Source organism: Verticillium nonalfalfae (assembly GCF_003724135.2).
Source record: "Verticillium nonalfalfae strain VnAa140/NRRL 66861 chromosome Unknown scaffold_32, whole genome shotgun sequence".
NCBI lineage: Eukaryota > Fungi > Ascomycota > Sordariomycetes > Glomerellales > Plectosphaerellaceae > Verticillium > Verticillium nonalfalfae.
Window position 1 is genome coordinate 180,334 of NW_021167257.1, and position 25,223 is coordinate 205,556.

Below are 25,223 nucleotides of genomic sequence, written 5' to 3' on the forward strand. Positions count from 1 at the left end.
CTCTATAAACCACTTTTCAGCATTTCATTCCTCGTGCTCAGGCCGGTAGCAATCCCAGCCATACTCAGAGAGTAGCTTGCCTGCTTATTTTGGAGACGTGCATTCCGACGTCACATCGAGAGCGAGCGAGACGCCACTTGCAAGCTTCTGGCCAGCAATGCGCTTCAATTGATTTTGGTCAAATATCTAAAGGAAACAGGACAAGTCTGGAAAAAGACTGCGAGGGGCGACCTCGCCCGTCCGCCGGCTGGTTGCCTGGCTGCTGGCCTCACGTGTTGGCGTCGTCTGACCGATCTATTCCAGTGTGCACGTCGCCTCACGCAATGGCCAGCCACATCAACGCATCCAACACGACTCAGCGCTCAGGTAGTCATCGTCGAGTCACATCTGCTAGATCGTCAATGTTGAGTCACAATTAATACGATGGGACACACAGTCAGTGCCGATTAACCAATGAACAGGTACAGCCTCAGGCAGCAGCACGCATGCAAGCAGGTACAATTACGAAGCACCGACACCTGCTGGACAGGCAGGAAAAGTTCATGAAACAGAAAAGTCATCATCATCATTACATCCATCGTACGAGGTATCCTAAGCCAGACCAGCCGCCCATCCACAACGCCAACTAATCCTACAACGACTAGGCACCTCACGCTACCTGCACGAGCTTGAATCCCTCGCCCACGACCCTTGCGATCTCCTCGTTCTTGTGCGGCAGCAGGCCTAGCGCGAATGCGACATCGTTCCACTGCCTCTCTGTGTCGCAGCGCGCCAGACGCGCCGCCAGTTTGTCGGCCAGCTGTCGCGCATGTTTGTCCTTCTCGACGAACCCGAGCAAGAAACGCACAATGCGACGGAAGCTTTCCTCGCCGAGGCCCTTCTCGGCGGACAGCAGGCTGAACATATCGACAAAGTGGTTGTAAACGGCATTGTCCTTGGTGCTGAGCTCGGTGAAGAACATGCGCGCCAGGTCGGCGATGCGTCTGTCCTCGTCTTCGAGACACTTTGCCATTTCGCCGAGCTGGCCCTTGACCTTGACCTGCCCTGCTAAGATGAGGAAGGTCAGAGTCATGAGACACGTACGCTTGACGGACTGGTCGCTGTCGGCAAGACGACGGTAAAGAAAGTCGGTGTTTTCGTCGATCAGGTGGTTGAAGCACACAGCCATGTCACCGAGCGCGATCACAGCGTTGGACCGGACCGTTGCGTCTGTGGACCGCTCCATGATGGTAATGAGGAGAGGGAGGTTTGCCTCGCAATACTCGGAGCTGACGCACATCAGCTTGGCCAGACACAGCGTAGCCGCCGCCTGGAGACCCTTGTCTGCGTATGTCGTGTTGTTGGCGCAAATTTCAGATACCAAGGGGCCAAACTGCGCCAGCAGAGCATTCGAGCCAAAGAGGAGCTCCCGCTCGCGAATATGCGCCATGGCTTCCGTGAAATCATCTTCCGTTGTTCCGCCGATGAGGTCCAGATCATCTGGCTCTTCTGTCTTGTCTTTCTTGGCGGCCGGGTCGGCCTTCGCAGTCTTATCCTTCTCAAGATCCTGCTTCCGACGCTTGAAATCAAGTTCGCAGAGTTCAAGATGCACAATTTGCTTGATGGCAACATGGCCAACGATGAATAGAAGTTGTGAAAGACCGATGGCAGCATCCCGCTTCTTCGGCTGCTGCGCAAATACAGTCTGATTTCCGTCGGCATCGATTCCTTGGGCCATCGTTTGCGTCTCATCGCGTGAGCTCGGACGTGATTGTGGTGAGAACACCTGCCTTGTTTTCCTCCGAATGATGTCGGAACACAGGATGTCAGGGTGCTTCGAGATGGAATAAATGGCGTTGATAGCCTGCTCTGTCATGCCGTACCATTCTTTGCTTTCGGACGAAACCTCAGTGATAGCTGCGAGCTTACCCAAGACGGCGTGGTCATTCGGCAGGCGAGAGAACTTGATGAGTGAGTCTTTGGCCTGGCGCCCTGTCGGATTGATCCTGCGCAGCGCAATGCAAGTAAACTTGGCAAGCTGAAGGTCTGCCCTTCCGTGTGCACCCAGACCGGTACGAAGCATGGTTTCCATTTCGCCAACGACGATTTCTGGGTTGGCTGTCGCCAGCATGCCCAGCACAATGATGGCACCACGGCGTTGGGTCCGCGAAATCTCTCGCTTCTGAACACCATAGACTTGCCACAGTTTTGCAATGACGAAGTCGGGAATGAGACCACCCTTCATCATAGTAGCCAGCAGCTGCTCGAGAGACGTGAGCTCGGCAGGGGAAGCGCCAAATGTCAGACTGATCATGTTGCGCGCAATGTAGTTGGCGGCGTCGTTGGGACTGAATGACTCAGGAGCTTCGAAAAAAAGCCTCTTATAACAGTCAATCAGATGAGTCTGCACACCCTTGCCTTCGTCGCTGTTGCCTTTGGTCCAGATGAGACGCAGCATCCTGCGGATGCCCACCTTGTTCTGCTCGATGTTGTAGGCGTCGCCGACCTCAAAGTAATCCATAGCCTCGATAACCTCGCTCTTGTTTCTGGAGCCGAGGAGCTGGCAAATAGTTCCGGTGGCCTCGTGGAGGACGTCAATGAACTTGAGAGCTTCGCTGTAGTATCTCTTGGTCAGGCCAAGCTTTTCAATAGCCTCTGATGTGGCAGCCTCTTCGCGTGCCTTCTGTACGGCAGCAAATCTCTCTTCATCCGTCATTGTTGGAGCGGGCTTCTTCTGTGGTGACTCCGGCACCTGCGTGGCGTCGTCCAGGAGCTCAGGGTCAACAGTCGTATTGGCGTTCTCACCGAGACCAGGCGCCCCCTCAGGCGGCTGTAGCGCATTCAGCTCCTCGTCAACCTTGTCGAGACGTGCCTGCCACTCCTTGCGAGACAGCTGTGCGCCGTGCATGACGGTGAAAGGGTGTGTCTTGATCAGCGCGCCGAGCAACTTGATGGCATTACGCCTGACGTTACTGCTCTTATCCTCAAGGCTGCGGCATGCTAGCTCGGCGGCCTTTTGCCTCCGCTTAGGGAACTTTTGCTCGAGGTCACAGATCTTGACGTACACCTGGATGGCGCGGCATCGGCAGTAGGGATTGATGTCGAGGAAACGCTCCTCTAGGACATCAAAGAACGCATTGAGCTGTGACTTGTGGTTCTCGCCACGTTCCTCCTGACGGCTGAGATGCGCGACCATGTTGCCACAAACCTCAATGAGGGAGCAACGCAGGGTATAGGACTGGTCAGTTTGTCAGTCGAGGCCACATGTTTGAGTAGAAGCTGCCATACCTCGCTATCGAGCTGCTTAGCCAGCATTGTCATTTGCTTAATCACCAGTCGCGGCGCCAACTCCGAGAGCTTAACTATGAATTGGGATACGGATTTGGGGCCCTTCGTGTCGTTGCTGTTGAACTCCTTGTTACTGAGCTCGCGCAAAATCTCGTCGGCCAGCTGAGGGTAGTCGTATGTCTCGGCAAGGATATGCAGGAACTCAGCCATGGGCTCTGAGAGGTGCTCGAAGTAGGTCAGGTTTTGCACAATGTTGATTTGCGCGGCTGTTCAGCGTCAGATTTCCAGTTTGGATCAGAATGTCGCGACTCGCATACCATATCCATGACCGTGATGCTTGACGGCCATGCAGAGGACCTTGAAGGCGTGCATGCGAATGGACGTGCTCTTGACGCGCTGCTCGCTCTCAAGCACGAGATAGACTGGCCTCGTCAGAAGGCCAATGAAAGTGTCGCGCTCCGAGGTCGTCAAGAAAATCTTCGACAGCTTGAGCTTGAGCACTTTACACATGGTGTCAAGAGCGGCCTGCAGCTGTGCCGAAGAGTCCCAGACGGCCTCCTGGCCCTTGGGCGCATTCTTCTTGGGCTTGCCACGGCCGCGCGCGACGGGCTGAGCGGACGACTTCTCGGCGGCCTTTGTCTCGACGGCGGCAACGGTCCACTGCAGCAAGAAGCCGTAGACCTCGAGCAGGTGCTTGTGGTGGGCGAGGGTCTCCTGGTCGTCAGGAGACTCAAGGTCGTGAAGTATCGCGTCAGCCTCGGCGGCGAGGCCGGACATGACAAGATCGAAGAGCTTGCTCAATGCATGAGTCGGGAGGTAGGAGGTATATCTGGAAAGATTGAATAGCTCAGAAACTGTATCATTCGAAGGGCGCCGGCCGGCGGCGGAGGAAGAAGCGGATGAGGAAGGGAGTTCAGAAGAGGAGGGAAAGACAGATTGACTGGGGGAGGTGGGTGCACACTTTAGGAGGAACTGCAGCGAGTCCATGTACGAGGCGCGCGTGATGGCCTCAGGGTTCTCGGCGACGGCATCGACAATGGGGTTGAGGACAGGGTCGATGACCGCATTCGTCAGCGCGTCCGGCTCATTTTCGCAGTCAAAGAGGGCCCCGTCGGCCTCTGGCGTTGGGATCGAGGCCGGGTCGCTCATGTAGTGTTTCAGAGCCTCGTTGATATCGAACGTAATGGACTCCATGGCCATGGTCGGTGGTGAAGTGTGCCCCTGGGGCGGGGGGGGGGAGAGGGGGGGAAAAGAGAACAAGATGGTGCCGCAAAGAAAAGGCGCGGGGTGGGTGGTAGGTCGGTGTAGAAGAGAAAGGAATGAAGAAGCGAAGGACGGCAACTAGGCCAGCTTTGCGTGCTCGTTCTAGATGGCTTGGTTAGTTGTGGGATGGAGGAGGCCGGCCTTTCTTACCAGATGAGGTACTGAGGATTGTTGTGGTTGCACATCAGCGGCAGGCGGTGATGCGGCAGTGGATGCGCCTGGCAACGGCTGTTTTTGTTTTCTTCGACGCGCCCCCCGCATTGGCTGCTTCGCGTGCGCTCACTGCAGACACCATTGGAAAGCGCCCCACCAACCGTAAAGGACCCCTCCACTCCACACCGACTGTGGAATCGACTTTCGCCATGTGCTTGTCTGAAGGCTGACCAACTGCACGCACCGGAGCATTCCAAACCCTTTGATACCCTCTCTGATACCTTGTATCCTCAAAGTCAATTGCCCAACCACCACTTCTCTCCAAGTCACACATCTGCCTGCCGTAGCCTCTTCCCGCCGCCCTCCCCCCTCCAGTCGCACAGTCTCCTCGTCTCCGACATGACGGCCGTCCGGCGACGCGCTGGCGATGCCTTTGAAATACACGAGGATGTGCCACGCACGGAAGACACAGAAATGATGGTCGAGTCCGAACTCCGCACAGAGGAAGCGGTACCAGAAGAGGTTCCGGAAGAAGTCCCAGATGACAAATACGCCGATTCGGAATACCCAAGCGACGGCTCTTCTCTGACCTCAGAAGAACCAGAGGTCGACTCAGGCGTGCAACAAGAGATGGACAGGCTGCAAGAAGTATTTCCAGGCTTTCGAAACCAGTACCGACTGATTAAGCGCATTGGGGAGGGTGAGCTGCTTCCCTTGCCCCCCTTGACCCATTCTTGTGGACCTGCCTGACACCCCTCCGTAGGCACTTTTTCGACCGTCTACAAAGCCGAGGACTTGCTCTACGAAGAATACGACAATGATTGGGACGTGGACGGACACCATGACGACAGAGATCGCTACGGCAGGATGAAGGCGCGTGCAGGGCGCTTCGTTGCTGTCAAGAAGATTTACGTCACCTCGTCACCATCACGTATCTTTAACGAACTTGAGCTGCTGTACGACCTGCGCAACTCTCCGTCAGTGTGTCCCCTGATCACCGCGTTTCGCTCTACCGACCAGGTCCTTGCAGTTCTGCCCTACTTCCGCCACGAGGATTTTCGCGACTACTTCCGCCAGATGACGATCTCTGATATAGTCGTCTACATGCGCTCACTCTTCATGGCCCTTACCTTTGTGCACGAGAAACGAATTCTGCATCGCGACATCAAGCCAACCAATTTTCTCTACGACCCTTCCTCTCGCCGTGGTGTCCTCGTCGACTTTGGCCTTGCCGAGCGCGAGGGTGTCGATGCGAAACCCTGCCTCTGCCACGAACAGTCCGGTGTCCGGCGCAGTCGTCTGGTCAACAGCGTCGCGCACCTCAACGGCCCTCAGACGGGCTACCCCAAGAACGACACAAGACCCTCGCGCCGCGCCAATCGCGCAGGTACTCGTGGCTTCCGAGCCCCTGAGGTCCTGTTCAAGTGCACAGAGCAGACGACCAAGATTGATATCTGGAGTGCCGGTGTTATCCTACTCACGATCCTGAGCAAACGCTTTCCCTTCTTCAACAGCGCCGACGACGTCGAGGCCATGATTGAGATTGGCACCATGTTCGGCACCAAGAAGATGCGCGCCGCGGGAGCCCTGCACGGCTGCATGTTCGAGACGAACATTCCCACCATTGGCCTCAGTGGCTTCTCCCTTGAAAAGCTCGTGCTGTGGTCTACGTGTCGGTCGCCCAACGATCGCGAGGGCGACCCCAGAGGCCAACCCCTCAACGAGGAAGAAAAGATGGCTGTCAGTTTCCTGGAGAGGTGCATGGACTTGGATCCGGCAAAGAGAATCAGTGCTAATGATGCTCTGGATCACCCATTCTTGGCTGAGGGGCTTCCCTTGGTTCGCGAAGATGCTTATGATGAAATGGCTTTGGTGGAATCTTGATGGAGGAATGCATTTGAGACTATTTCAAGTTTGTACATCAGAGGCACGGCGTCAGGGGCATTATTAGACAGCGTAAGTCGTCACACTGACGGCAGGCACAGAAGCGGCCACCAATACATTAATCATGGTCATGCCCCGTGTTCAAGCCAACACCAGAGGGTGACCTGAACAGCGTGACGCTTGGAAAGCCAATTGAATCGGAGAAGGGCGGGGGCCGTTGCAGAAGATCAACCCTTTTTCATTCGGTTTAACTCCGTGGAAAAATTCATGTCCCCATTCATGCAATGCGCGAGAAGCCATCCCAGGCCCCGGTTTTTGTCCTTGAAAATTTCCATTTCCACAACCGGCTTCTGAAAAGTGACAATGACAAGAAAAGGGGGCGGTTGTTGCTGGTTACTTCAGTAGTCCGCCGACCCGATTGGGAGCTGGCTTGCGAAGACGCCGGCGTGCCGTTGCGTCTCGCGCTCCCACTACCCCGTGATATTGTCCGTCCGTGGTCCCCTTCCCTCCGCGCAGGCTTGTTTTACCTCCCACATCCGTTTTCCCTGGCCAATCGTAATTTATGCGACGAGCTCGACGACACCGCCGGCCTCGGTGATCTTCTTCTCAGCCTGCGTCATGTTAGTGTACTGCGGAGAGGTTTGTGATGCGGAGCGACGAGGTTGGTACTGACCAGCTTGCTGACCCACCTGGCCTTGACGACGAGGGGGATCTCGGGGATGCGGCCCTTGCCGAGCAGCTTGGAGTAGCCGAAGGGCAGGAGGTCGATGACGGGGATGACGTCCTTCTTCTCGCCCTTGATGTAGGCGTCACGCTGCTCGAGGGGAACGAGCGACCACAGCTTGTCGAGGTTGACGACGGGCTTCCAGAAGTGGCTGCAAGGGGGGTTAGCGGGGTCGTCGTGGGAGGGGTTTCGTCTCGCTCGATCCATGTGCTTCGGGGTTGGGGGTCGTCGGTGGATCAGGACAACTCTTCCGCGTCCAATTCCCAGCTCTTGCGCAGAGTGATGGCCAAAAGCCCATCCTTCTCTGATGTCTGCCTGCCTTGACCAATTTGTCCACCGCCCTTCCTCCAAAGCACATCGTTCGAGTCGAGATCGGGGTTCACGTACTTCTGCTGCTTGTGGAAGTAGCGCATACCAACCTTACCGAAGTAACCAGGGTGGTACTTGTCAAGGTTGGTACGGTGGTGGTGCTGACCACCGGCCATACCACGACCACCGGGATGCTTGCGGTGCTTGCCGACACGTCCGTGACCGGCGGACACGTGGCCGCGGCTGTGACATGAGTTAGTGATTGTTCATGGTGTTGTGCGTCTCTTCCTTCCTCGAAATGTCATCTCAGTCCCAGGTCTGGCGATCGTAGTCGGCGCTCCCCAAGCCTTGTTGATTGTGCGATGGCATTGTTGCGCTGCGCTTTTCTTCGTCGACCAGACCGGTTCCAATTCCGACGTCTCGAGTTCAGGGAATTCGAGGGACAACAACGTACTGCTTGCGGGTCTTCGAGAGGCGGGTAGGCATGGCGACGGTGTGTGGTGAGTCGCACTGCTGTGGTTAGTGAAGTCTCGTCGATGTTTTTCGTGGTCGCTGCGAAGATTTCAGAACCTGAGGGCAGAGGCGGGCGTGGGCAATCGGCTGGGTGGGGCGCTAACCGTGTTGGGCGATTTGGTGGAAAGGGCAGGCAGCCCTAAGTAATTGCAAGCTTGGGTCACCTGATTTTATTTTCAGGACAATGCTAGGCATTGATGTATGACTCAGCAGGCCCATCTTCAGTGGGACGTTGGTCTGACTACTGCTCCACCGAAGCTTCACCGTCGACTTCCGTGAGGAGAGGTCTACCAGGTTTGACTTTGCCACAGCGAATGGCAGTGCTGTGGAGGCGATATACCGGTCCTCAGCTCCAAGTCGGACCAAGCTAAGATAGAACAACGAGGTGCCTCGTTATTCGATCCATGCAGTCACTCCCTCCCCGAATGGCACCATGGAACTCCCCGACGAGGTCACCGACTTCCACCACCCATACACTCCGTACGATGTACAAACACAATTCATGACAGAAGCCTATAAGGTGCTTCAGACTGGGAATGGGCAGATTGGAATCCTTGAGAGCCCCACTGGCACGGTAGGTCAATCTCGGTGAACCATATACAAGGCGCTCATTATCGCAGGGCAAGTCTCTCTCCCTCATATGTGCTGCGCTCACCTGGCTACGAAACCATAAATCGCACGAGAACGAGCTGTCTCTCGGCTCTACCGATGTTAACCTCGAGGATGAGCCTGATTGGATCATTGAACAAACCCTCAAACGGAAAAGAGATGACATCTCCAAGAAATGGAAGCAGCGTGAACAGCGCCTTGAGCAAATCCGTGTCAAGGAGAAAGCTCGTGAGGCACGCAGCGCCAAGCGGCGCCGCATTGATGATGGCAACCAGAAGAAAGTACGCAAAAATCCTGAAGACGAAGAAGCAGAATGGTTGCTGGATGATGCAGACGAACCTACCTCGCAGAGCGATGCTCTGTCGGGCCTTGGCAAAGAGACACTAGAAATTTTATCTCGATACGGCCTTGGAGGGCTGAAGCGTGACAAAGAAGACGAGGATATACTCGAGGATGGTGTAAAGGTGTGCTTGCGCTGTCTTAATTGGAACGACATGAGGACTGCTGGTAACGTTATTAGATATTTTACACATCAAGAACGCATTCGCAGCTCTCGCAATTCGTTGCCGAACTCCGTCGACCGTCCTTCCCGTCGTCTATGCCATCGTCGCTCGTGTCGGGTGAACATGGAGCGGCTGTTCAAGCTACCCAAGAACCAGTCAAGCATCTCCCATTATCATCACGACAAAAATTATGCATCAATCCAGCTGTCTCGCGCCTCAAGACGCAGTCGGCCATCAACGACCGGTGTGCTGAGCTGCAGCAACCAAAATCGAAAAACAAGTGCCCGTATGTGCCGAAAGAGGAAAATGTGAATAAGACACATCAGTTCCGGGACACAGCCCACGCAACTCTACCCGACATTGAAGACCTGTTTCATCTTGGCAAGTCTCTAGAAGTGTGCCCTTACTACGCCTCGCGCACCGCGATCGCTGGCACGGAGATCATCACACTGCCGTACCCTCTACTTCTGCAAAAGACCGCGCGTGATGCATTAGGCATTAAGCTTGAAGGCAATATTGTCATTGTCGATGAAGCTCATAACATCATGGATGCGATCGCCAATGTGTATGCATCTGAAATCCGACTGGGTGAGCTGAAGAGGGCACGACAGATGCTTGGCGTCTACGTCAAGAGGTTTGGGAAGAAGCTTAAGGGCGAAAATCGCGTCATGGTCGGCCAGGTAGGTCGTGTAGTGGATGGATTGAGTGGTTGGATGAGTGGCGCCCTTCAACTCAAGGTATGTTCGCCACGCCATACCGAATACACGCTTGCTAATAGCCACAGTCCGAACAGGGCATTGTCGACGCCAAAGAACTCCTGCGCTCTAAAGGCATCGATCAAATCAACCTCTTCAAACTCATCCAGTACATCCAAACTTCCAAGCTCGCCTACAAGATCGAGAGCTACGTGGCGTATGTCGAGGAGGATGACTCGAACAAAGCCGCCCCTCGATCTTCCACGCCTGTTCTTCATACGTTCGTGTCATTCCTCGTTTCCCTCACAAATTTGAGCTCCGAAGGCCGCATATTCTACCAAAAGCTGCCAGGTGCAGCTCCAGATATCCAGCTCTCCTACCTTCTCTTGTCACCAACGCATGCCTTCTCCTCGATCGCCACCAGTGCGCGCGCTGTCATACTCGCTGGCGGTACCATGTCACCGTTCGACGACTATCGCGCGCACCTTTTCCCATACCTGCCCGAGCCAAAGCTCACGACCCTCAGCTGCGGCCACGTTATTCCGCCATCAAACCTCTGCGTACGAACACTGGCTGCTTCGCGAGCTGGCGACGCAAACTCGACATTTGAGTTCAGCTTTCAACGCCGCAGTGATAAGGCGATGGTCAATCAGCTGGGCCTCGCCATTCTCAACATGTGTGCTGTCGTGCCAGACGGCATTGTCGTATTCTTTCCCAGCTATGGATACCTGGACGAGGTCGTTGCTGCATGGGAGACGACTGCCGCCGGCGAATCGACGCCCATCTGGACCCGTATGCAGCAGCGTAAGGCCGTTTTCAAGGAATCCAAGGGGTGCTCCAGCGAGGAAGTGCTCGCATTGTACAGCGAGGCCATCCTAGGCGACGGCACCAGTAATGCAGCAAAGCCACGTGGGGCCCTGCTTCTGAGTGTTGTTGGCGGCAAGATGAGTGAAGGCATCAATTTCTCCGACCGTCTCGGCCGCGCTGTCATGGTTGTTGGCCTGCCGTACCCGAACATGCACTCGCCGGAATGGAAGGCCAAGACGGAATATGTCGAGATGACAGTATTGAAGCGGGCACTGGAGGCGGAGCCAGGGGTGGACCGAGCAAAGGCACAGACGGCGGCGAAGCAGGCGGCGAGGGACTTTTACGAGAACGCATGCATGAGGGCCGTCAATCAGAGCATTGGTCGGGCTATCCGTCATCGCGGAGATTATGCTGCCATTATATTGTGTGACCGCCGTTACGGCACAGAGAGGATCAAGGGGAAGCTACCTGGCTGGATTCAAGGGGGGATCCAAGGAGATGGGCAGGAGAGTGGGTTGCCGCAGCTCATGGGTGCTTTGAGCGGCTTCTTCAGGGGTAAGCGAGGTACTTAGCACTTGGATGACAGCTGCTGTATGTTCGTCTTCGGTTTTTATATACCTCCATGACGCCAGAAGACATGTCCTGATCTTCTACATGGTCTGGATCGAGAGCTACCTTGAAGAAGTGAAAGCCTTGTCAAAATGTTATTTGCCTCTTACCTTGTTTAGATATCAAAACATGCCATAGTTCAATGCGATTTTCTGAAGTTAGTTCTTGTTGTGAACTCACTTTAAAGCAAGTGATCTAGCAAACCTGCGTCGAGGAACATGGATCTCCTGTCATGGCTGCCCAGCTGTTGTTCTCGGCGCAACTGTGAACAGCTTTCTGGTTGCCTGGGATGATGTCGCGCAGCCCATAGCAACCACCCAGCGCGCTCTTTCCTTCGATACCAGCATCTTCTGACAATATAATGAATTCTTGTAATTCCCTTTTCCAACAATTTATTGTCCCGTTGGCCTGATGGTTAGGTGCCCAGATCTGCCTCCTGCCAGGTAAGCCGCCAGTCGTACTGATGCTTGGGACGCTTTGAAGGGGGGCTGGGGTTCATCTCCCGGTCTACCTACCCGGTTAACACTTTTTTTTCTCTTTTGCACCTAGTCAACAGGGTCGTCCCAAGTGACTGGTGCACTGGCAATATTTGCAAGTTTTGCACGTAGTATGGATTGTGTGTTTTGGGCCTTCTATTGCGTGAGACACTGTTCTGAGCTGTTGCGATGCTCACTCCATTTCAGTAAATGCGGTACCTTGAGCTGGTACGTCTTTACGAAAAGCCACGAAGCTACTAGGATATCAAGTCTGCAGCCTGAGAGTGACCTACCGACGAGCCAAAGAGGCCTGTACTGTCAGGCTTAGACGAAGGACATGGTGGCAAGGAGTGTATAGCTCCCCTATATTGGCTTCGACTTTGTTGGTGATAGACAAAATGAGGTAGGCGCCTCGCCTTGTACGTCCCAGGTTACTATTGGCCTCGTTGGCAGATAAGTGCACGCCAACTCGAAACTACTTCTACGAGAACTTGCACAACTGCAAGATACGCTTAAAAGGCTTCTTTACGTGAAGCTCGCTAATTATCTTAAACGAGTTTTGCGGTCCGCCTGATGACTCGGATTGGAACAGCTGATCCGGGTGCGATGGGCGTGCGCGAGGTCAAATAACAAGCCAATTTAAAAGGGGTAACACGATGCACCTATATCTGATTCAGAACAGTAGATTTCCTTCTATGTGGCAAGGACATCAATTGGTGAGTGTCTAGCAGTATGCTACCTGAGAAGACAGCACAGTGCCATGATCCTTGCGCACATGAAGCTAAACACAGTGCTGCCATTATCCGACATTCGTACATCTGAACGATCCCCCCCAGCAAGGAAAACCCAACCTTCCTATTCACGCAAAATTGTCAATCTTCGTCCAGAGGTTCATACCGAGCTTCGAGCCCTTCTCAATCGGCAGGCCGGCGTGCAAAACTCGGTCGTCACCAACCATCTCGCCATCCTCACCCTTGACCAGGTTGGTCCAGAAGACGGCATTACTGTGAACTGTCAGTTCTCGTCCATCGGCCAAGCATGTCTAGATCGAACTCACCCCTCAATCGGCCTGAATGTCACACCCTCCTCCCTCGCCTGGTCGCACTCGACAACGCCACACCAGCCGTCACCCTCGGGCGCCGCCAGCTTCGGGAACTTGGTGCCTCCGCCGGCAATGTCCTCGCTGACGGAAACGTACGCGAAGAAGCTGCTGACGCGGTTCCCGCCGCGCTCGACCGATGCGTGGCCGTTCTCCTTCGTGTTCTCCGCGGGGAACCAGTCGTGGTGGAAGTGGTACTGCTCGCCGACGGCGTAGCGAACGAGCTGGATGGGCTCCTGGTGATTCGGCGGGAGGTCGAAGCTCTGGAAGCGTCGGGCGCGCTCGGAGATGCAGCTCGTGACGGGGTCCACGCCGACGGTTGTCGAGGACGAGGTTCGGTGGGTGGAGACGACGTCGCCCTCGGCGCCAGCGACGTTGGAGCGAGCGAATGTGCCATTGCTGGAAGTTGTGAGAGGGCTGTTCCCCGGCGAACATGCAGCAGCAAAACTTACGTGATTCTCTGAAGGTGCTGTCGCTCAAAGGGCGTGACAAAGTTGGTGATGTAAATGACGAGCGGGCTCTGAGAAAAGATTGAAATTTCATAGTTTGAGGTGTCGCATACGTAGTCGGCAAGAGGATCCTCCTCTTGAGCTTCGACGGCTTCTTCGCTGACCGCGTCCGCAATGTTGGCCTGCGCAGCATCGTCGGCGACGACAACCGTCACAGCCTCGGCCTGTTCAGGAGTCTCATCGCTGTGGCTGAGAGCGGTGCCAGCAAGAGCGAAGAGCGCCCCGACGACTGAGGAGCGCATATCGAAGAATCTACCCACGTGCTCAAGCTTTGATGACAGTCGAGCCTTGATTCTGAATTGAATGTGATTGACTTCAGAATCGCTTTCACTTTTCAGTTTGTCGACAGCAATCGGTGAGAATAACGAGCACGCCTCGCAAGGGATGTTGACCTCAAAAGAAGATGGCATCAGGCCACTTGGCTGCCTTGTCCGCTTAGTTTTCTCCAATTTTTGTTGCCCACCCCCAAACAAGCAATCATCCGCGCTCATCCGGAAGAGGCCATTCGGAAGTCTCCTCCGCACCATGGTCTGGCCCAGCGAGATGGAGAATCCCTGGGCTAATCGGAGCCCAAGCCCAAGTCACATCGGCCCCTGAACCACCTCTGCGGGGAAACGGGCCAGGGGTCGCATGAATGGGGTCCAGCAGGGGTCGGGGCTAAAGTGACGCGTTGTCCCCAACCCGGACAATTTTCTCTCATCTTCAGACATCCCCCTACCTCCTTGACAGGTCTCACTGACGCTGCGGTTCGATCTGGTTGAGGTGGCCTGCCAAGACCCCCAAAAAGGCTGAAGACATTCGAGACGCCCTTGCGGCGCACCTACCCGCGGATCTGCACCCCCGAGAAGCCGCTTTAGTACTGTAGTCGGAGTTGGGGGTGCCGAGGCGGAGGGGAAAGCTCTTGTGGGGTGTTTGTTGCCATATTACGGTTACAATAGTTGGGAGCTCTCTCGCGCACGGCGTTTGGCTCTTGAAAAGGAAAAAAGGACACATGTGAGGGTGACGGGCTTTCTCCTCTTTGCTTCCTCTGTCGCAACACGACCATCCTCGGCCGAGAACGACAAAGGAGTATACCACGACGACGGTCGCCATTTCTTGAAGCAAAGACATCGGAACCATTGGATCGTGGCCATGACACGCATCCTGAAGCTCGGCTGGCTCAGTCTCGCCATCGCCTCTGTCGCAGCCTCTAGTGACGCGGCGCCGAGCCAGGAGACGACAAAATGGAGCGCTTTCGAGCACGTCAACGAAGCTCAATTCAGGAAGGCCATCAAGGAGAACCCATATAGTCTTGTAGCTTGTGAGTGTACCCATTTTGACGTCAAGTGCCCACGCTGACTGAGATACAGTCACAACTGTACGTTGATCCTCTGGTCTGATTTTGTTGACAAAGGTTACTGACGAAGGCGCGATTGGCAGCCTACCAAGTGAGTGACCTCAGTCATACCATGCGAGGGCTGTGACTGACACACGCAGCTTTGACAGCGAGGCCCTCGAGTGGGAATGGCCCGCCATCAAGGAGAAAGAACCCAACGTCCTCTCGGTCGACTGCGCCGCCGAGCCCGAACTCTGCCTCGAGCACGACGTGAGGGCGTACCCAGCTCTGCGCTTCTACCGCAGCGGCAGCCTCTACGCCCGTTACCGCGGGCCTCGCAAAGCCTCCTCGTGCGTTCTCACCCCCCCTTCGTTGAGTGACCAATTCTCGAAGCCTAAGCCCGGCCTAACCTTTGAACCACCCTGTGCTGCAGTATCCTGCCCTACATGCAACGCATCATGCGCCCCGTCGTGGTTGGCCTCGAGGCCGCCAACCTGACGTCCTTCAAAGACTCGGACGACGTCGTCTTCATCCTCCACCTGCGCGGCCAGGACGCCGGGCGCGGCCTCTACAAGCGCTTTCACGACCTCGCCGAAGAGTTCCACGACCGCTACACCTTTGCCATTGCCAGCCGCGCCACCGACGGCTCGGCCGACGAGCTCGGCGAGGACGCGCCCAGCGTGCTGCGCTGCTTCAACCACCGCGACGGCCGCGAGGCCGAGCTCGACCACTTCTTCCAGGACGTCGGCTCGCTGCGGCGCTTCGTCGTCGGCTGCGGCGAGAGGCTCGTCAAGCAGCTCACGCGACTCAACGCCTGGGGGTTCACCGAGGGCACCGACCCCGTGCTCTACTACTTTGACGCCGACCCGGAGGCCCGCGCCCGCTTCGCCGACGACATGTTGCCCGTGGCCAAGGAGCATGCGGGCCGCGTCACGCTCGTGGCCGTCGATCCCTTTGTATTTCCCGAGGTTGTCAACCGCGTCGGGCTGCCGTGGGACTTTCCGTCCCTGGCGCTGCAGAACCCCGCCACCAAGACCATGTCGCTGTTCAACAAGGCCGAGATCAATGCCGGCGTCGTGGGGCGGTTCATTGCTGATGTTTTGCAGCTGAATCCGCCAGCGCCGCAAGTGGGCGCTGCTGAGGAGGCTGTCAAGGCCGTGCCTGAGGTGTCCGAGGTGCCCGAGGTACCTGAAGACGAGGGCGTTGTGCTGGAGGACAAGGACAAGGAGCATGATGAGCTGTGATTTGTATACTCCCCTGATCATACTTTTACTGTCAAGACAAACAGTTCGTACAATTGAGCCATTTCTCGCACTCATTCGTACTCGCACACCTCGACTTCATGGAGAAATGAGGCGTTAAGGAGGGGAAAAAGATTTGGGCGGGCCAGGATTCGAACCTGGGTCTCCCGAAGACACCGACCCTGGACTGCGACTGCTGGTTATTTTTTTATTCGTTCTTTTTTTTTTTTTGGCCCCTGACAAAGACTGCTGGTAGGGTCTCCAGTGTCTGGGCGTCATACCACTAGACCACCCGCCCTTTGTTGGGAAGCCATGGGCCTCGCGGGTTCTGAAGAAGGGCAGAGAGCTGGGAAGTGCTGGTGAAGGGGTCCTTCTGTTGAGGGAAGGAGGCCGAGGGGGGCGTACCTGCCCTTCCTGCTATCGCGCCTGCCGAAGAGGACAGGTGCGTTGGAGAAGGAGCTGGCTGTCCCGGCAGGTACTTCCCCAGGTTGACAGGCCAGTCTGGAGCCATGCACAAGAAGGCATGAGGGTCGAGGATCAGACAGACCTAGGCAAGGTAGGCACCTTGTCTTAGGCGCCTTGTCTTAAGCGCCTTGTCTTAGGTAGGTACCTACATAAGGCAAGGTAAGGTAAGATAGGTAGGTAATGTATCGTACATTCATGCTCCGAAAGTCGACGTCTCCAACACCGCTGCTATGCATACCTAATCTAGGAAGCCTGGCATCATAGAATCCCAAGTCCCCGGGGACTTCCCTCGCTCCTCCTTGCCCGCGCCGATCGGAAAGTCTGACGCAGCGCCTTTTTCCAGTCCGAAAACCTCTGCAGCTGTCCATCAACCATGATCTCGCCTGGCTGCAGCTCCTTCAGTAGCGGCGGCACATTCATGAAACTGTGGTTCGGGCCGCATGCCGAGGTGTGCCCCGGCGAGAAGCTTCGTTGTTTGATGACGTTCTCTAAACACGGGAGGCAGAAGAGCGTGTCGATGCAGTACACGCACACAACGTACTCCTCCTTGCTGTCGAACCTTCGCAGGCAGTAGTCGCAGGAGAGGCCCGGCGTAAAGTTGCCCGTAGGGGAAAAGACCTTGCCCAGGCTGAGCTCGCTGGCCCGCCCTCGCTTTGGTGAGACGCCTAGTCGCGGCGAGCTGACGCGTCGCTCGGTCATGAGGTTGCTTGACGCAGTAGCGGGATTGACAGGCGTACGCGTCGACTGCCACAGCGCTCGTGCGTTGCCCAGATCGCCCGCTGCGATGAGGGTTCGCTGCAGGTTGCGGATGCCAATCTCGTCATTTTGGGGCTCGTCATCTTCGAGAATGTCGAGATGATCCGCCACAAGCGATGCCGCGAGCTCGCGCGCCTCGTCGGGCCGGTCGCGGAAACGGTAGAAGAGCACAAGGAAGATGGACGCCTCGTTGACGTCAAAGCCTGCCATGTGGAGCGGAACGTTGCGGTTCTGGTGCTTGCTTTGCTGGGCCTGGAGCTCCTCGAGCTTGACGATCCAGGGGTCCACCGCCACGGTGCGCAGCGTACCATCGTTCTGGAGCGCCTTGAGATAGTACAGACAAGCGAGGTTCTTGAACGAGTTGGCGTACTCCACACGCACTGCAATGCTGCCCCGTGGCTTCCACTCCTGACAGATCTCCTCCTGAATGGCAATGGCCCTATCATAGTCACCAGCGGCACGGTATACCTGGCCTAGAGCATTGCGAAGGTAGAATTCGGACCGCGAGTTTTGGGCGTCCTGGGCCAAGGCAATGGCCGCTTGATATCTCCGTGCGATTGTCGCCGTGTTGTTCGTCCGGGCCGCAGCCTCAGGGATCCAATCCCGCGTCGAATCATAGCCGATCTGGTCGAGCATAAACCATACCAGCCGGGAATGCCCTTCTTCCGTGTAGCGCTCGTCGAGTTCCTTGAGAAGCTTCATGATTTCCGGGATGCGGTTATTCTCGGCGAGAACTCGCATCAATGCAGCCTCGGGCTCGAAAGGTCTTGCGTCGTACGCTTGCTTGATGGCCTCGCGACAATAGGTGAGCGCGCTCTCGACGCGACCCATTTGTCGGTAGCAGTTTGATGCTTCCTTCAAGGCCTTGTAGAGCCGCCATCGCGCGCCAGCCACCATGTCAGGCGTTGCGTTCTTGTCTTTGATCGTCCTCTCGTCGACTGTAATGGCCATGAGATGAAAGCGAAGGGCCTTGTGGTAGTCGCCGGCCCGATAATAACAGATGCCCATGCGGCCAGCCGTCTCCTGAATGTTGCGATCAAGCTCCATCGCGCGACTGAAATTGAGCAGCGCCTTTCCGTAATTGCCCAGATTAAGCAGAGTACTGCCGATTCTTCGGTACCAGTGGGCCCCCTTTGGCAGACTTGCCCACTTGGCCGCTATCTGAACGCGAGACTCGACCGACATGTCCTCCCAATGTGTATCTGAGTCGGACCACTTGTGACCGCGACTCATCAACGCCAGACATTGCACTACACCGAAGCAAAACAGCGTGGGCATGTACATGCCAAAGTCTTCTTTGAGCCAGGCATCAGCAAAGACGCTGCCCATTGGGATCAGAGGTCCAGAAGGCGTCTTGACAGCTTCCACAGCCCAGGCCACGGCGTCAGGCGCGAGCCCACTGATGACATCTGGATCTGACAGCCAGGTCCTGACAACCTCAATATTTTCGTCGGTCCAGATGTCGAGGGCTTCCTCGAACAAATTTGTCCAGGCCAGGATGACAGGTCGCTCAGTCAACATGATATGGAGAAGTTTGCCAATCTGAGCCTTGTCTTCAGGAGACAAGCTGTCTCTGTCGAGGTGTTCGAGGTGCTCTTGCCAGTACCAGGCCGCGTACTTCTGCAGTGACAAGCCCTGGGCGCCGAACGCTGGATAGTTTGGTTCTGTAAATATGCGCAGGCAGGTCAGAAGAACATGAAGTTTTGCCGCAGCGAATTCAAAGCCAATCGAGGGGTGGTCGCTTGACAGGCGCAGATCTGTCGAACAGTCATCGCGAAAAAAGTCGCTAATGGACGCGTGGAAGAACGACACGGACGTGGTGTGCTTGTTGGACCGAAACTCAATGGCATCCGGGCCTTGGGAGTTCGGGCTGCGTCGTAATGGTGTGTCCGAAGTTCCTATTGCTTGCATCTCTTGCTGGTGTTGTTCGACAAGTTCGGCCGTCGACATTCCGTCCTCCCGCTCCAAGGTAAAGAAGGCCGCGAGCTGTGTCCGGAGAGACTCCTCCAGGCGTAGAGGGGGGTCGCCGAATTTGAGAGCAAGGATGACCTCGACCTGCTCCAGGGTCAACGTCATCTCCGCACATGCCACCCAGCGCAAGACTTCGTTGAGATCGTCTGCTTCAGCCTGAGTAATTGTTTCTGAGAACCTCAAAACAGATTGTCGAAGCATGCCGTTGATTTCCTGGGGGTAGGACTGCAGTTTCTCGAGAATACCCCGCGCGTGACGCTCACGTCCGAGTTCGGCCAGCATAAATTTCGCCAATATGAACTGACCGCTTCCATCAACCTGTTTCGTCATGACCGATACAATCTCTTCTCTAAACGAAATAGGGGTTCCGCGTAGAATGCGCGCTTCGTTGACACCTGCTGTGATGTATGAAATGACATCCTGTCCGTTACGGTCGGCGGTGACATGCAGGATTCGAAGCTGCTGGCCATTGGTCGAGTCATTCTGGAGAGGTGGCAGAACCGTCTCGGACATAGCGTTGCGTCCAAAGAGAGCCACTTGGACCCTGGTGCCACCCGGAGACTGCTTGTTGAGCCCATCCAAAAGCGAGATGAACTCACGCAGCTGGACTTGATCCGCTTCGTCTACACCGTCAAGAAGGATGTAGATGTTGCGCTGCCACCGGTCGGGAATGCAAGGCTCAACAAGCAAGCGTCGGAATGCACTGGAGACGGTCTTGATGTCGTCACTGCTAGACAGGATACGCAAGAGCTGCTTTCCGTAGAAAACGTCGACCTCGCTGACCTGATACGCGATGTCTCTGAGAGCTTGAATCATGGACCGTGTCTCTGGGTCAGTCTGCCGAAAGAAGAAGTAGCCCAGCATATGACTTGTCTCCTGTTCCTCCATCATGCGGAGCCCCCAGCGGACCAAGCGTGCTGTAAGGTGACTCTTGCCGGTGCCTGGGTTGCCGCAGCAGAAGAGAAAGCGACACTGCCCGGACAACCACGCATCAAAAGCGGGATCTTGCAGAATCCATTCGCAGGTACCCGGAGTGCGCGTGCGATCGAGCGCTTCATACGTGTCTTGCGGGAAGACACTTGGCTGCAGGATGTCTCGGAGCTTGTCGCGGTTGGAGTTGAGAGCCTGTTCTCTGGTTTCGGTGCGCAGCGTCTGCACGTTGACATCAACCCTGGTCATCATCTCGAGGAGACGCTCTTGGTTCGAGAGTGACTGTTTCACACCAGCCATTGTCTCGGCACCGACGAGGCGGCCCTCCGCCTCGGTCAAGACAGCCAAGCGCTTGAGTGCCTCGGGTACTGGGCTCTCATGTCCAAAAAGACGCTTGAAGTAGGCCTTGAGGCGACCGCGTCGCACCTCGGCGGCAGCCAAGACGAAGATCTCAAAGACTGTGACGAGGATGGTGACGAGCTTGTCACGTAGCTCGGGAGACAAGTGCTGAGAAACGTAGAATCTCAGACGGGATGTGAAATCTTGCATCTTCTCGAACAGCTCAATAATGGAGTCGTAGCAGGCCGACACGTCCTTGGCGGCGTTGACGAGGTACATGACAGCGGCAAAAATGTTCTGGCTAGGCGCAAACACCTCGGAGGCAGCACCAGCCAGACTCTCACCGACGACCTCGATGGGCATCAGGGCTGCAGACATGGCGGAGAAGATGCGCTGCCTCTTGGCGCGGAAAGCCTCGAACTGCTTGTTCTGGCGGGCGATGACGGCGAGCATGTCCTCGACGGAGGTCATCGGCGGGTTCATGTAATCAGAGAGGTCCTGATCGGACGACTCGGCATACTTTTTCTGGGCATCGTGAATAATGGCGGCGAACTGACGCTGCATGCCACTGTCAGTCCGCCGCAAATCCTTCATGTCGGGCTTTTCGGTCATGGCGGTTGGATGAGGGGCAGAAAGAGGGGCATGGAGGATCGTCGGCAGCTGGTCGACTGCTTTAAGGTCAGTCCTTTGCGGCTCTGTTCTGTCGGTGCCTCGAGTGAGGCTCCGTGGCGAAGGGAACACGAGAGGGCAGCGAGCTGAAACGGGTAGCCAAGGGTTCGTAACGAAGAAGTAAACTGAACAAGTGCTTGCGCCTCATGGAGCAACTCGGCGGTTGGGCAGTCCTCAGGAGAGCCAGCCCTACGCCTTGTGGTATGGTACGGCGGCTCATCATTGGAGAGTAGAGGCGGTGACGGGATCCTGCAGATCCGACCACTGGGCTCTGTCGCGTCCAGAGTGGAGGCACGGGCTATGCCAATGACTGGAGCCTGGGGGAACTGGGGAAACCAGGGAGGGGCCGTCCGTCAAGGGGTGTTTCTTGCCCATCGTCGCGGCATACATGACGAATCCATGTTCAGTAGACCTGGCAGCCTTGTGATGGCGACCTTGTTGATGTTGCTGTTGGTGTTGGAGACGATGCATCGGAGAGGAAGTTGAACCGCGGTTGCCGCACGAGTTAATTCGGTCAAGCGTGGTGACACACACGCCATGGCATCTGGGGGAAGAGCAAGACGAGATACAGTGCTGACGTAAACTCCTGAGCCGTCCGTTGTGCCTTGAGCGCTGTGCCTCAGCGCCGTGCCTCGAGAGCTGTGGGGGCTGTGATGTCCATGGCCGAGCGCCTTCTGCGCAGCGGAATTTTAGTGGGATGCGCGCTGATGTTTCAGGGCCAACGCCCTTGGTCGACTGACTGACTGACTGACTGCCAGGCTTTCATCACTCACATCGACAACCTCACCAGCGATGGACTGACCTAGAAAGGGAACTCGGAATATTCCTACTCTATTGGTATCGCGAGAAAACCTACAAGGCCATACACTTGGCTGCCTAAAAGATGCCTGGAATAAGTCAGAACGAATGACTTGCCGCCATTCCCTGCTTAACAAGTTCGACAACTGGATACAATAAGGCTGCGACCATGGTCAACTGACCGAAAGAGAGGCCAAAACGGCGCTTCCGAAAATGAACATCCGGAAAGACGCGTCGTTTTCGACACATCACCTTCGAGTCAACCTTTCATTAGCCGCCACATCTCCTATCCGCCAATCTGGTCGCAGTAGTACCGTCATGTTACGTTCTCTAGGCTCACCACGTCTGAACGCCCTCCGGCGCCACGATCTTGCCGGCATCACCATCCCGCTCGCCCTCGACGACGGCTCGAATGAGCTCTCCGCCAACATCTGGACCGACTGCGCCATGCTTCTTCATCGACTCGGCATCTGCACCAAGCCCCGTGATCAGGAAGCCTGGCATGACACCCCAAACCTTGACTTTATCCTCCGAGAGGATGTGATGCCATGACAGCATGAGCATGTTGACAGCTGTCTTACTCGTGCGGTAGCCGACAGGCCCTAGCGTCTCAGGTCCCGACGGTGCCCGTGTCGTCTTGGGCCATCCTGCGGGCGGCACCGGCCACGGCTCTGGGCCCTGGGCCATGGTTTCAAACGTCGACAGCTTGCTCGTCAGGAAGACGAGGCGAGGATCCGATGACCTCAACAGAAGTGGCGCCATGGTTTCCGTCAAGACATGAGTGCCTGATACGTTGGTGTCGAACATTTTGTTGAACGCCTCACGGACAGTCATGTTGGTGCCTGCTACAAAGTCCAACGCGTGTCCTGCTGTCATCAGTCGCGGCACCTGGCTGAAGCCCTTTAGTCACACCGAACGTACCATCGTTGTTGACAAGGACATCTATACGACCATGTGATCCCTCAATACGCTCATACGCCGCCTGTATGGAATGGTCGCTGTCGATGTCGAGTTGTAAGATCTCAATGGTGCTTTCCGACGATGGCACTTCTGCCTGGAGCTGCTCTTTTGCTGTTTCTCCCGCGTCGGCGGACCGTGAGCCCAGGAGGACATGATACTGCTGCTCAGAGCCAATGAGGGCTTTGATGGCCTCGTACCCAACGCCAGAGTTGGCGCCGGTGATCAAGACGATACGCTGACAAGTCATGTTCAATCTGATCTTCGATGTTGGGATTTGTCTCTCCCTCTCTCTCCCACTCTTCCCTTCGCCAAGTCACCAAGGCATGCCGCTCTTATCATTCATGGCACAGCCACAGTTGAGGAGGCGACGGCCGGATGTGACGTCGGCCCCCCCAAACTCGGCGGCCCCACCCGGTGATGCTTCGGGGCAGTCATCGCGAGCGTCTGCCGGATGACAGTGGCACGATTGATTGGCCGCACGGCCAGACGACCACACCCACAGTCGCCCCCAAGGCGCCCGTCGATCGCCTTCAATCGGTCCAGTGTGATCCCTATGACGCCTTTAACACATGCAGCTTTTGTGCCCGCACCCTGGTTTTCGCTCTGGTGCCTTGGTTTCTGCTTTTTCTGCTCGAGCTAATTCGATCCCTGAGGAGCACATTGGACAGGATTAACCTTCACGATACATGCGCTCTTCGATACCTCCATCTTGATCGATTTTCAAGGCCAAGCCGTCGCCTCCCGAGCACGCCACCACGACCCCCTCGCCCTGCTTCGCCGCCGCTTCGCAGCCACTTCTCAGAACTCACCAAGCTCAACCTGCCGCCGGACCTGACAATGGCCATCGAGAATGTCGCTCTCGTCGGCGCCAACGGCACCCTCGGCTCCGTTCTCCTCGCTAAGCTTGTCGACTCGGCCGCTTTCAGCCTGACAGCCGTCATCCGCAACGGCTCCTCCTCCTCTCCGCCCTACCCCACCTCCCAAGTCCGCGTCGTACATGTCGACAAGGAACTCACCTTCGCCTCGTTGAAGGCGGCGCTCACCGGCCAGGACGCCGTCATCGCCGCCTTCCCTCTGAAAAGCCCCGACGCACACATTCGCCTTGTCGAGGCGGCCGCCGCAGCAGGCGTCAAGCTCTTCATCCCCGCCGACTTTGGCAGCATTGACGCTGACAATGCGCGCGCGAGGGAGCTGGTCCCCCTCTATCGGCATAAGCTTGCTGTGCGGGTGCGCGCACAGGAGCTGGCAGATGAGCATCCCGGCTTCACCTGGGCGGGTATCGTCTGCGGGCACTTTTTCGAGTGGGGGATCACGGAGGGCTTCTTCCACACGGACCTGAAGCGGCGCACGGCTGATATATTTGACGGCGGGAGCCATCGTGCCTCGACAACGACCTTGACGAGGGTTGGCGAGGCTGTCGTGCGGATTCTCAAGATGCATCCGCGCGAGGACATCAAAAATAGGACGCTGTTCATCCAGAGCTTTTGCATTGACCAGAATGAGCTGGTTGCGTCGCTGGAAAAGGCCACGGACGCCAAGTGGACCGTCAACGATCTTGAGTCGGAGGCCTTCATCAAGGAGAAGAAGGCCAAGGCGGACGGTGGTAATGTGGCTGCTGCGGAGGATTTGGTTTTTGCGATTGGAACGCTCGACGCGGACTGGACGCAGAGAGATGACTTTGCTATGAAGCTACTTGGCTTTGCGGACGAGAATCTGGACGAAGTCATCGCCTCGGTGTTGAGCGGTTAATGCATAGGGTGCTGAGAGATCTATGAATTTCCATTGAATTTTTTTGAGGTCATGGCGATCCGGTGCCAATGAAAGATTGCCTATACGTGTGCTATATTCGTACATTTGGGCACATATCATACTACCCCCGACATGTTGAACCAGTAAGGAGGGCTGTACTAGCTATCGAGCTCGGATGGCATCCCGCAACGTTAACAGTCAGTGAACTCGAACCATACACAGCTGGAGCAAACCTGATCAACTTTTGAACTGTGAAGTTCACTTCATCCTTCTCTACCAAAGCCCAAGCACTTACTGCCACAAAATTCTCCCCCTTGTTGGAGCTTGCTCGGAATGTTGGGTTATCACGACGAAGCCGGCAATGAGATGAATTTATGAGGCTTAATACAATTTAGAATCGTTGTCCACAAAAGTGTTGCCTTCGTGATTCCAGCTTATAGAGCTCAGCTGATATTGATACGTCCATCGGGAGAATGAAGCTTGCCACAAAACCAAGAGGTGGGAACGAGCTGCTGGGTCTATCTGTCATTTGCCCTAGCCAACTGAACGGTTGATGGGAACAGTAACCGAAAGATTCACTTTGAGGTCCGACCTACATCTGGCAATGCTC

At 56.0% G+C, this 25,223-nt stretch overlaps 9 protein-coding genes across 9 annotated transcripts; 4 read left to right on the forward strand and 5 right to left on the reverse strand.

Moving 5' to 3' along the window:
• Window positions 1-649: 649 nt before the first annotated feature.
• On the reverse strand, window positions 650-4,467 carry YCS4 (Condensin complex subunit; the record flags this gene model as incomplete). The annotated part of the gene is made up of 3 exons (XM_028639495.1): window positions 650-3,217; window positions 3,268-3,533; window positions 3,585-4,467. The coding sequence occupies 3 exons, from the start codon at window positions 4,465-4,467 to the stop codon at window positions 650-652; spliced, it is 3,717 nt and encodes a 1,238-aa protein (XP_028496179.1).
• A 615-nt stretch (window positions 4,468-5,082) lies between these two features.
• Window positions 5,083-6,567, forward strand: D7B24_005339 (uncharacterized protein; the record flags this gene model as incomplete). The annotated part of the gene is made up of 2 exons (XM_028639496.1): window positions 5,083-5,383; window positions 5,447-6,567. 2 exons carry the CDS (start codon window positions 5,083-5,085, stop codon window positions 6,565-6,567), a joined length of 1,422 nt encoding a protein of 473 aa, XP_028496180.1.
• A 560-nt stretch (window positions 6,568-7,127) lies between these two features.
• On the reverse strand, window positions 7,128-8,086 carry RPL28 (60S ribosomal protein L28; the record flags this gene model as incomplete). Its single annotated transcript, XM_028639497.1, has 4 exons — window positions 7,128-7,178; window positions 7,241-7,442; window positions 7,679-7,843; window positions 8,055-8,086. The coding sequence occupies 4 exons, from the start codon at window positions 8,084-8,086 to the stop codon at window positions 7,128-7,130; spliced, it is 450 nt and encodes a 149-aa protein (XP_028496181.1).
• Window positions 8,087-8,546: 460 nt separating this feature from the next.
• CHL1 (ATP-dependent DNA helicase chl1) lies at window positions 8,547-11,299 on the forward strand (the record flags this gene model as incomplete). The annotated part of the gene is made up of 4 exons (XM_028639498.1): window positions 8,547-8,687; window positions 8,734-9,186; window positions 9,243-9,962; window positions 10,010-11,299. The coding sequence occupies 4 exons, from the start codon at window positions 8,547-8,549 to the stop codon at window positions 11,297-11,299; spliced, it is 2,604 nt and encodes an 867-aa protein (XP_028496182.1).
• A 1,372-nt stretch (window positions 11,300-12,671) lies between these two features.
• Window positions 12,672-13,662, reverse strand: P4HA2 (Prolyl 4-hydroxylase, alpha polypeptide; the record flags this gene model as incomplete). Its single annotated transcript, XM_028639499.1, has 3 exons — window positions 12,672-12,816; window positions 12,870-13,310; window positions 13,364-13,662. 3 exons carry the CDS (start codon window positions 13,660-13,662, stop codon window positions 12,672-12,674), a joined length of 885 nt encoding a protein of 294 aa, XP_028496183.1.
• Window positions 13,663-14,551: 889 nt separating this feature from the next.
• D7B24_005343 (uncharacterized protein) lies at window positions 14,552-15,979 on the forward strand (the record flags this gene model as incomplete). The annotated part of the gene is made up of 5 exons (XM_028639500.1): window positions 14,552-14,720; window positions 14,770-14,777; window positions 14,840-14,847; window positions 14,897-15,085; window positions 15,169-15,979. The coding sequence occupies 5 exons, from the start codon at window positions 14,552-14,554 to the stop codon at window positions 15,977-15,979; spliced, it is 1,185 nt and encodes a 394-aa protein (XP_028496184.1).
• A 720-nt stretch (window positions 15,980-16,699) lies between these two features.
• Window positions 16,700-21,049, reverse strand: D7B24_005344 (uncharacterized protein; the record flags this gene model as incomplete). The annotated part of the gene is made up of 1 exon (XM_028639501.1): window positions 16,700-21,049. One exon carries the CDS (start codon window positions 21,047-21,049, stop codon window positions 16,700-16,702), a length of 4,350 nt encoding a protein of 1,449 aa, XP_028496185.1.
• A 1,191-nt stretch (window positions 21,050-22,240) lies between these two features.
• Window positions 22,241-23,111, reverse strand: D7B24_005345 (uncharacterized protein; the record flags this gene model as incomplete). Its single annotated transcript, XM_028639502.1, has 2 exons — window positions 22,241-22,770; window positions 22,826-23,111. 2 exons carry the CDS (start codon window positions 23,109-23,111, stop codon window positions 22,241-22,243), a joined length of 816 nt encoding a protein of 271 aa, XP_028496186.1.
• Window positions 23,112-23,701: 590 nt separating this feature from the next.
• Window positions 23,702-24,613, forward strand: D7B24_005346 (uncharacterized protein; the record flags this gene model as incomplete). Its single annotated transcript, XM_028639503.1, has 1 exon — window positions 23,702-24,613. The coding sequence occupies one exon, from the start codon at window positions 23,702-23,704 to the stop codon at window positions 24,611-24,613; it is 912 nt and encodes a 303-aa protein (XP_028496187.1).
• Between the last annotated feature and the right edge of the window lie 610 nt (window positions 24,614-25,223).